At 42.5% G+C, this 11,328-nt stretch overlaps 1 protein-coding gene across 1 annotated transcript; it reads left to right on the top strand.

Annotated features, from left to right (window-relative positions):
- The first annotated feature begins 6 nt into the window (after nucleotides 1–6).
- arsg (arylsulfatase G) lies at nucleotides 7–11,162 on the top strand. Its single transcript, XM_079659681.1, is given in 11 exon segments — nucleotides 7–463; nucleotides 465–565; nucleotides 3,345–3,580; nucleotides 5,698–5,812; nucleotides 5,946–6,092; nucleotides 7,784–7,971; nucleotides 8,600–8,680; nucleotides 8,791–8,899; nucleotides 9,338–9,458; nucleotides 9,574–9,664; nucleotides 10,346–11,162. Coding segments are annotated over 11 exon segments (1,602 nt in total). The 5' UTR covers nucleotides 7–352; the 3' UTR covers nucleotides 10,648–11,162.
- Nucleotides 11,163–11,328: the final 166 nt, after the last annotated feature.

Here is an 11,328-nt window from a genome sequence, read left to right on the forward strand (position 1 = left end):
CTACCTGCGCGTATATCTTGATAAACTGGTATAACGTGCCTAGAAAAGGAGCGTCTGGTATATGCAAATAACTTTGGAAAATAGTAAGTCATCATCACAGACAATTTCTGCCATGCCTTCACATGTTATAATCATCACTGTTTGCCTTCCCTCTAGAAACCAGAATAAATGATTTGGTCAGTTGCCTAAAACCTTTTCCACTCCCTCACATGTTGACTCTGCCTTCTATCCCGCATGTATTGTATGCAATCATGTTCACTGTCTGTTTATAAATTCAATGTTACTCATGGTTAAAAAAACATATGCTAGCTCAAGTTAACCCCATGTAACCCTTTGCAGAGTTTGACCCAAAATGGCGGCGGGTTTCACTCTGTTCCTTCTGTCTGGGATGCTGATGTGTGGGCTGCTGCTCCACAAAGTGTCCCAGCATGGAGGCAGTAAGAAGCCCAACTTCATCGTCATAACTGGCAGATGATATAGGCTGGGGGGACCTGGATGCTAACCAGCCGGATGAGAAGAGAAACAACACGCCTCACCTCAACCTGATGGCCGAGCAAGGACAGAGGTAGATAATTCAGGACAAGAATGTATACCTGATCTGTTATGTAGATTTAAATTACCATAACACTCATGTCTTGACCCAGTGCCATACTGCAATAAACATGAACAGCTAGAAAATCTCCTCCTTGAGTCCATTATTGATTGTTTGGGAATATCGGAATCTTGGCTAAAACAGTCGTCACCATCCAATCTTGTATCTATGTCAGGATATAATGTGTTTAGGAAGGACAGACTGAAGGAAAAGGAGGGGGCGTTGCTTTATGTGAGGAATACCTTTAATTGTAGGGAGATTGCACTCCCAGCAAATATTGAGTTTGATTGTGTTGGTGTGGAAATCAAAACTATCTGAGGAAATGTCGCTCACCATGATTTGCCTATATCGACAACCCACCGAAAGAGCTTAAACGGATCACGGATAAACAAAACTTAATACAACTTTGGATCAACCGACTAGAATAACCAAAACCTCCAAGACTATGATAGATGTATTATTTACAAACAAAGCAGACAGAATAGTTAAAACCTACAACTTACTGACTGGTCTTTCTGACCATACTCTTGTTCTTTTTGCCAGGAAACTCACAGAAAAAAGGTTCATGGCCAAACCTTAAACCCCTGCCTTCGTTCTCGCTTCATCCCCAAAAATCTGCAACAACGTTTTGGAGGCAGTGAAATTGATTGATTTGGGGGACTCCTCCGAAGACATTGGTGAAAACAGTAATCTGTTTATATCTACAATTAACGATGCAATGTCTTCCTTGGGATAGGAAGGAACATCATTCTTCCCTGCTGAATCTACAGTGCGAGGAATCTAAGGAAATCTAGAGACCAACTATTAAAGCAGAGTTTGAAATCCGGACTATCCACTGACAGACAGAAATTCACTCATGCTCGTAACAAGGTAACTCAAACAATAAGACAGGCCAAAGCAAACCTTTTCATCAATATGATTGAAGGTGCGAAAGGTAACAGTAAAAACGTTTGGAAAATCCTAAATAAACAATTGGGTAAACATAAGAAACAGGAAAATAATGCTCTAGACATGAATGATCAATGATGCCCTGATGAAAGACCCTGCAGTGTTGGCCAACTCTCTGAATGAGTATTTCATAAATAGTGCATTGGACATTGCAAAGCTCTTCCCGCCATCTGAGGTCTCACCTAGCCCAACTGTGGATACACACCCCGTTTTTGACCTGGAGGAAATCACAGTGGTGGAGGTAAATTATATAATCTCAGGGTTAAGAGGTTCCAAGGCTAGGGATGCAGATGATTTAGACATCAACTTTATAAAGACACATATTGAAGGTCTAATAAAACCAATTAGTATGCTAGTAAATCAATCTATCAGCACGAGGGAAGTTCCATTGTCCTGGAAAGTGGCCACGGCGACACCGATTTTTAAATCTAGAGATAAGGCAATGATGTCCAATTACAGACCAATCAGCATCCTCCCCTGTGTCTCTAAAGGTCCTTACACACCAAACTGACACCAAAGAACACCAAAGAACACGTCCCGACGGAACGTCGCCTCACCTCGCCTCAAGTGTCCTGCGTCTTGGAAATGTTTCGCACTGGAACACACCGCAAAGACTTCAGAAGTTGCACGTACGGACTGCGCATGCGTGAGTGGCAATAACTCTCCTTACCAGCAGGCATCTGTAGTGTGTATTCGTCATTCAAAAGGGGCAACAACCGGAAGACAGACTGCGTGATAACCGAGAGAAGAAGAACAGACTGCGTGATATAAACAAACAACAAATAGAATGTGCGTTCCATTTTCACTCTACAGCGAGAAGCTCATGGGGCTTTCCCGACCCTGTGTCGAGAGCTGGAGTTAAATGAAATCTCAAATTTGCCTTCTTAATAGTTTGTTTGGGTCAATCACTTCTGTTTCGCTTCTCATGCACTGATTCGCTAAGCTGAACAGCCAATCAGAATGATTTCTTTGGCCGACGGCCTTTAGCCGACAGCTTCCCGATTCAATGTCGAATCGGCGGTGGAAGGTGTCGGCACGGCCGAAAAGACATGACGGTGCAGTACACACCAAGACACACCAATCTGAGTAGGGCGACATGACGCTTATCGACGGCCCGATATCTATTGACGGCCCGACATCTATCGACGCAGAAAATCGGCTTGGTGTGTAAGGACCTTAAGATAGCTGAGAAATCGGTGTCAAAACTAATCACCAAACATTTAGACAAAGGTTTCGCTCCACTCCACCCAATGCAGTTTGGTTTCCGTGCTCACCACTCCACTGAGACAGCTAACTGTGTCTTTGTGGAAAATGTTAAATGTATTTTGGACACGAGCCCTTATGTAGGTGCTGTCTTCCTTGATCTCAGGAAGGCATTTGACACTGTTGACCACCAAGTGCTCCTTACAAAGCTGACTTATGTCAATGTTTCGGCAGATTCAATACATTGGTTAAAGTCTTACTTATCAAACAGAAAACAGTGTGTTTTGGTCAACGGTGCCAAATCCCCCTACCTTGTCAACCCTTTTGGGGTTCCACAAGGTTCCATTCTTGGACCATTACTGTTTTCACTGTATATTATGACTTGCCTAATGTATGTCCCCAGTTGAATGTACAAATGTAAGCCGATGATGCAGTCATCTTTGTACACGGGAAAAAGACTGAAATAATCTCATCTTGTCTCTCTAATGCTTTGGACAAGGTTAAACACTGGCTGAACAACATTTGCTTAAAATTAAATGTAAAAAGACAGTGAGCATGATGTTCAGTAAACGACCAGTCATATATTCCTATATTTTTCCAGATTGACAGATTTCCATTCTCCGGCCTCCACCTGCTCTCCTTCCCGTGCTGCCATCCTGACCGGACGCTACGGCCTGAGAAACGGAGTGACTCATAATTTTGCTGTGAGCTCATTGGCCGGCCTGCCTCTCTCTGAAGTCACTCTGCCACAGCTCCTACAGAAAGAGGGGTATTACACCGCCATGATCGGGAAGTGGCATCTCGGCCACAATGGACCATACGCTGCAACTAACAGAGGTAAGAGAGAGATTTAAATATATTCCCCAAAACACCTGAGGAACCAACTTAAAGCAAATTTCAGATATTTGTTGAAATCAAGGAAATAAAGAAATAAAATGGTGCCATACAACAAAATGAGACGTAATGGTGCAAGTAAGTTGCAGGAATAAGAACACAATGGCCCATATGCTCCATCTAACAGAGATAAGTGAGAGCTTGACATTTATTCCCAACACCCCTGAGGAACCTTAACACAACAAATTAGTCAGGGATTTCAGGACCTTTTTAGTAAAAGTCTACACTGATCTTTTTAGCCTAAAGCATACCATTCGCACTTCTATAAGACCCAGGACTCCACTGACATATACTCCTAACCCCTCCCATAAACACTTTGATTTAATGGGAGCCAATCCTCATATTCCATACTGTAAATGCACATTTCTCTGTATATTTTGCACATTTCTGTTTAGTTCCTAACCCTTTATAACTGCATAGCTCTGCCATTTTGAATTCGGATACAGTGTTTTTGAACATAGTTAAATGTGTTCCTATTTTACAATGTATTTCCTCTTACTGTGTTCATGTCTGCACCATTATATTCATATGAGATAGAAACTAGCCTGCTACAATCCCAAACTATAGGGAGATAATACATAGAGGAGTAAAGAGTGTAAGGTTAAAACCAAATATAAAAGTACTCAACCGTTGCAGCCCACATTTATGATCTGTAAAACGGCACCATTACTATCTGTAACTGAAGAATTGGTGACATGCAACTACACTGAACAGTGAAAGGATTTACATTATTAAAATGCCAAAACATTTGAATTCGCCACATTAATCAACGAGCCCGCACTCTCCGTTCCTGTCTCACTCAGCTGTGTCCTTCCAGGTCAGTGTTATGGCCTCAGAGAGTTTATCTACCCCGCCACATGGAGTGTGAGAGCGATCCCCCGGCCTCGCTGCAGGGAACGCTGCGGTGTCGTCTCAGTAGAAACAGCTGCAGGGATAGTTGTCGTAACTCTGCAGCTGTTTCGACTGAGACGACACCGTTTACTATTTTCCTACGGCCAGATTTAACAACAACCCCCCCCACCCCCCCCCTTCCACTAATTCCTTTCTTGGGTGAAGCATTGTCACCAACTCACCTCCCTTAACCTCACCAACCTTAGCCTGAGAATCATTTTTAATTTGTAGGCTTGTGCAACAACAGGTTGATCCACAATTAAGCCGCTTTAGCATCGATTTGCTAAGGACCACGGCAGGATCATTGCTGTAGTGATCCTTAAACACTTGTGGAATGAAGTTCAGCTTGTACAAATTATAAGTAGAGGTAGACTGATTAATTAAATGACTGATACATTTGGGGCAATTAATGCCATTTTAAAGGTCCTCTATTATACTGTTTTTCCTCAATATATTACAGGTCTCAGATATATATGAACATGTCTCTGAAGTGTTTGTCTCCAAACACCAAACAGATCATTGTAGCATCCCATAATCCCCTCTGTTTCAGCCCTGTTTCAAAAGTGCTGATTCTCTGTCTGTTACTTTAGATGAAAATAAGGAGCCCCTCCCCACGCCCCTCTGAGAGAGATTTGGTTACAAAGAACACAATGGTGCTCTAGGAGGAGATTCAGGTGATAATGTGGGGGGGGGGGGGTTACCTTGGTTGCTGATTGGCTAATGGTCACACAAGGCAAAATATCGTTATGACATCATAAAGTGGCCAAAATCTGTTCAGCTCATTTTCAGACAGGTTTTTTATTTAAATGGATCAGGACAAAAAGAGAGAGAATCTTTTTTCCTGAAACTTTCAGAATCTCTTTCTTTCAGAGGGGACACATGTTGATGTAGAAGAGACATGAAGAAGACGGGACACATGTTGATGTAGAAGAGACATGAGGAAGAGGGGACACATGTTGATGTAGAAGAGACATGAGGAAGTGGATTTTGCATAATAGGTGACCTTTAAAGTGTGAACACTGTCATGTGACTCTGTCCTCTAAAGGTGACGGGCAGTTTCCGCGTCCAGTTGATCCCTTCGTCAAAGAGCATGATTATATACAGTATTTATTAGAGAGTTACACTGAATTATAAAGATGTGCATATTGTCTATTGTCTCCTTTTCGCAGGTTTTGACTACTACCTGGGCATTCCCTACAGTAATGACATGGGCTGTACTGACATACCTGGATATAATCTGCCTCAGTGTCCTCCCTGTGAGTCTCCTGAACCTCACGTCACCAGGTGTGGCTTTGATCTCAATCACTTGCAAAACCGGTTACCACAACAATAGCGTCATGCACACACACATACGCATGTACACACACATACGCATGTACCCATTAATCATGTTATTATGCTCCTATGTTTTGTATAGACTGAAGAGGAGTGCACGTGGAGGCTGTTACTCCAAAGTGGGCCTTCCTCTGATTGAAAACAGCAGCATTGTGCAGCAGCCACTGGACCTGTGGGCGCTAACAGAGCAATACAAATCTGCTGCTACCAGGATTATACGCAGTGCAAGGTACAACACCGCTGCATCCTAGTGCTTTTACATGCATATGTTTCAATTTCTTCATATGATATTAACAATCAGCATGTTAGGTATAACTGTTAATTAGAAAATCAGAAGCCTGTGACCTTTAGTGCATCAGAGACATACAGTAGTAACTAAAGGAACTAAGAGTTACATTGTATACTGTATTCTGTTTGGACAATCCAACGGACATCTAGGTACTTAGGTCAACTTTAATGTATTGTAGATGATTAGGTGTTGGCTATTCTGACCCACAATCCTTTGCACAAATGAGTAAAAGCAACTCAATGCAATGTTATGACCATATAGTATACCCTAAAAAACAGAACATTCTTTGTAAGGGCGGCTGCAGAACATACCAAGAGTAAAAAGGAACATAGCCTCAGTGTGTCAAGTGTGTATGAGACTGAAACTCAAATGTGGTGTTGGAGACGACACTGAGGAACTAAAATGAGTTTTTCAAAAAGGGAAGGAAACAGCGACCCAAGCACTCTGCAATAAATGACATTGCTACATGCCTGTAGTTGTCTCTGTTTACAACAGCTTGGAGTCTTTTTGCCCGTTTGCAGCTGTTATCAGTAAACAGACATGAGCATTATGGGATTATTACCTGAGGACAGACTTGGACTTGGGTCCATTTGGGGAAATTAGATAGGAAGAGCAGGCGAATCAGCTGCAGCTACTGTAATGTGTTAACACTTGTAATTTATCATTTTAATTGATTGCATTCCAGAGGTATGAACATTAACACATGATGGGAAATAAGGAAGTGCAGAGAGTTTAATTAGACTTTGATCACCAATCTGTAGGTCTGTCATGTATTTTAATGAGTTAATATGTCACCTAAGAGCAATGATATGGTTTATTTTTGTTTTATTTTAGAAGATATTAACATTTGATGAACATTTATTTTCATCAAAATGAAGTAAAGCAGAAAGCTTGGGAAATGAAGGACAGTAATCCCTGCTGTTTGCAGCTGTGTGTGTGAGAGTCAATATCTCTGCATGGAGCAGGGTCATGTGAATCAGTGCAGCGGTTATCAGTCATGTGACCTAACGGTGAACTGGCTTTCATTCAGTGAACGTACAGAAACCCACCTTCCTGCAAAGCAAAAGGAAATTGCTTCATGGACATGTTCAAGTTTGCATATCAGTGCACTTTGAACAGGATTAAATCCACAAAATAAACCAAAGCGTTTACCAGTGTTTAACTTTAAATCCATCAGAACACTGCAAAAAGTAGTTCAACCAAATTGAAAATGTTGTGTTCAAAATGTCAGTATTGTTTGTTTGATTAGCAAACTTGTAGGATATCACTATTGCAATAAGGCTTTACACTAACTTGTTAATTTCTTCTAGAAAACGCACCAACGCATGTGCTTGGTCGCGTTCCATCTCTGACTGCAACAGCAATATTAAAAAGAAACTAATGCAACAAATATTACAAATGTATTTATTTTGAGGTTTAAAGGAAAAGCATAGGTGTACCACTAACATCGTCCATTTCTCAAGTATAAATGTGACAAAGCAATTGGTATTATGAGTTTCCCCCATGCTAAAGTCAAAACGTTTGAAAGAAATCTGCACTGTTGGGACTGAAGTGGGCTCTGTTTTAAACCAGAGTGTGATACTTTATCATCTGTATGAGTTGTTGACACCACAACTTTATTGTCTCTGCAGGGAGCGAGGGCAGCCCTACCTCCTCTACCTAGCGTTGGCTCACATGCACGTCCCCCTCGCCCCCGCTCTCCACTCAGATGAGGGCAGAGTTTACGCTGCCAGCCTGCAGGAGATGGACGGCCTGGTGGGGGCGGTGAAGAGGGCCTCCGACCACACGGACAGAGACAACACACTCATCTGGTTCACTGGTAAATATACTGGATAGACTGAAGTGTTATTTAGGGCTGCACGATTTGGGGAAATAATCTAATTGCGATTTTTCTGACAGATATTGCGATTTGATTTGCGATATTTGTTTTTAAGCGACCCAACGGAAGTTTATTGTAAAATGCGGCCATATGTCCGGCTAGGAAGGTCGCATCAACGTGCTCCCGTCTCTAGCACCCCCGCAGCCCGAGCTACGAGTCAAAGAACTAAACTTACATGAAACTTCCGTTGGGTTGCTTTAAAGTCAAGCTTCAGTTTAAGATTCACCCTGTAATAGAAACATGTGATGGAGCATTACTAACGCTCCATTGAAAGCCATTTGGAAAGGGCAGGCACTTTCAAAAATACTTGGCAGGTGATTGGATCAATCTGTCTATCACCTTCTATCATGGGCCACTTCTGATTGGTTAACAATGACTGGTACATGTGGAGCACAGCACTTCTGATTGGTGTGGATGACTGACACACAAGAAGTAAAACAAATGGCAGGCTTTGCGATTTGATAAATGCATCATTTAAAATCGCGATTTAAAATCGATTAATCGTTCAGCCCTAGTGTTATTCTCGAAAAGCCGTGATCAGGTTCATCTTTGTGCTTTTTTTTCCCAGGTGACAACGGTCCATGGGAACAGAAGTGCCAGTATGCAGGAAGTGTTGGACCCTTTATGGGAAAATGGCAGACCAGCAGAGGTATTAAATATGCTTTATGAGGAGGGATCCATGTGTTCAATACATAGTAACACGTGTGTGTTTTGTTGAAAGTAAGCCTCATTCCTAAAGTCCTCTTCTGCCTGTGTTAGGTGGAGGCTCGGCTAAGCGGACCACCTGGGAGGGGGGTCACAGAGTGCCGACTGTGGCCTATTGGCCCGGAAGGATCCCTGCAAACACCAGCAGCTCCGCACTGCTCAGGTACTCCCATTTTACAAATAAGCAGAGACTTTAAATCCTTCAACTAGTTCAACATATCTTATATACACCCTATGTGTACATAAAGACTAAGGTGTGATGGGCCCAACCCTGTTTGTACTAAGTCAAAAGGCAGGGGATGGTAATGTCATTCCTGCACTTTGGCCCAGAGAAAAAAGCCCAATAGCCGCTGCATGTTTGGCTTTTATCCAAATATGAATTTGTTGTTGGTGTGCTTGCCTCAGGGGGGGACGCAGAGATTGTGAAATGATTTGAAATGAGTCAAATAACCATCTCTCGTATATATTCTGATGCGGGGAGTGGCTCTGACTTTCAGGTTAGCATGTAAACATGTCCCTGAAGAGACACAAAATACAAATGTAAACCTGATAATTAGCAGAATAGGGCCTTTTTAACAGTCCTCTTTATGTCCTGCTGCAGCGGTATGGACATCTTCCACACCCTTCTGTCCCTGGCAGGAGTCACTCCCCCCTCAGACCGACATTACGACGGCGTCGACGCCACAGATGTCCTGCTGCACGGGGAACAGACTGGTCATGAGGTACCTAACAGCTTTCGTTATACGTTCTTTTTTGTTTTATACATAATTTCCCTGTGTATTGTGAGTGTTAGTCTTGCATTATGTTCTCATTGCGTCCTTCTCTTCTGCCTTGTAGTTTCTCTTCCACCCTAACAGTGGAGCAGCGGGGGAGTTTGGTGACCTGCAGACCGTTCGATCAGGGAAGCACAAAGCTTTCTACATCACAGGTACGGCCCAGGTCACACACAAGGTCATATGTGTCTACAAAGCAAAAGCAGTTGTATAACATTGCAGTTATTGTTATTGTATGTATGTCTGCAGTGGTGTTTGCTTTGCTCTGCCATGGTGGATGCTTTGTCAACATGGTGGTATCAGTGTATTGGCCTGTCTGTATTTGCATGAGTATAAATCAAAACACTTTGTATTAGCAGATGGATTCTCATATCAGCGTCATGCTCCATCAACTCAAAACAAGTGCTAATTTGAGGTGCTTCACTTGAGTCCTTTTCTTTGAATGCAGCCTTTGACTTACTAATTGTCTCTTTGGTTTTGTGACATTTTAGGTGAACTAAAATAAATGATAATTAAATGCAAATTAAAGTTAAAATAAAATGTCCAATAAAAGATAATATCAAATAAAAAACTAGTATATAAATATAAGAATTTTAAGTAAAATGCCCAATAAAAGGTCAAATACATTTTTTAAATCAAATCAAATATATTATTAAAAAAAATAACAAAACCAATATTTATATCAACATGGCAAGCTAAAGTTACATTTCCTCCTTAAGAACAGATAAACTAAAATGTTCAGTAAAAAATAAAAGAGATACTAGTTACATTTAAAGGCTCTGAATCCTTCCTCCCCCAGTAGTAATAAGAAACCCACTCATCCTTGCTTGTTGCAGGGGCCGCTGAGGCGTGTGGGGGGGCCACAGGACGAGAGCAGCTCCACGACCCGCCCCTGATATTTGATCTTGAGGTCGACGAGTCTGAGGAAACGCCTCTAGATACAGAAACACTGGAGTACCAGGCGGTGGCGCAGAGGATGGCCCGCAGGAGGGAGGAGCTTCTGTGGGACATCGCCAACGACAAGTCAGTGTCCGCAGCCGACTACAGCACCGACGCATCAGCTGCACCCTGCTGTGACCCTGAACACACCGTCTGCCGCTGTGACCCTGAACACACCGTATGCCAAACACTCAGCTGAGGGGGGAGAGTTTTATCTGAAGAGGCCCTAGTTAGCTTTTTGGGGGTTTTCCCTTTCCTGTAGTGTGTTATATAGGTTTTTGTGCATGTCAAGTCTGAAATAAGTCCATCAAGAGGGAGTTTCTCTCCCACACACTTCCCCCCCTGACTGAAAACGCCTCCATTGGACTCTTTTGTTTATTTCCAGGACATGCTGACATCACTATGTAACACTGTGCTTCTATTGGCTAGTGCTCCAACACATCGTAAGTGAGAGGCTAAGGGGCGAGACATCTCAAAGCAGTTGACCAATCAAAACAGAGCCAGCCAGCGAACCAATCAGAGCAGACTGGGCTCTGGTTTCAGACAGAGGGTGAGAAGAGGTGCTGCAGCACAGGCAGTATGAGAAAAATAAAGAGCTTTTTGGACATTAAAGCATGGAGACATGTCACAGTAGAGACACTACATACAATTATGAACCTGCCTTTTAGCCTTTGCTGACCATTCACAAGGGAAAACTCAAAAAAGCATAATAGTTGAGTTTGGGGAAACCAACACTCACCACACAATAGCACACAGACGATGTGATCAGCTGTTTGTTTGCAGAAGTGGTTTTTTAGGGAGATTCGATGTCCACATGCAGCAGGACATGTTCAAACAAGCAGAGCAAAGATACAGGCCGTTTCTCAATGTCGAGTAAACC

Source organism: Notothenia rossii (assembly GCF_949606895.1).
Source record: "Notothenia rossii genome assembly, chromosome: 11".
Classification (NCBI taxonomy): Eukaryota; Metazoa; Chordata; class Actinopteri; order Perciformes; family Nototheniidae; genus Notothenia; species Notothenia rossii.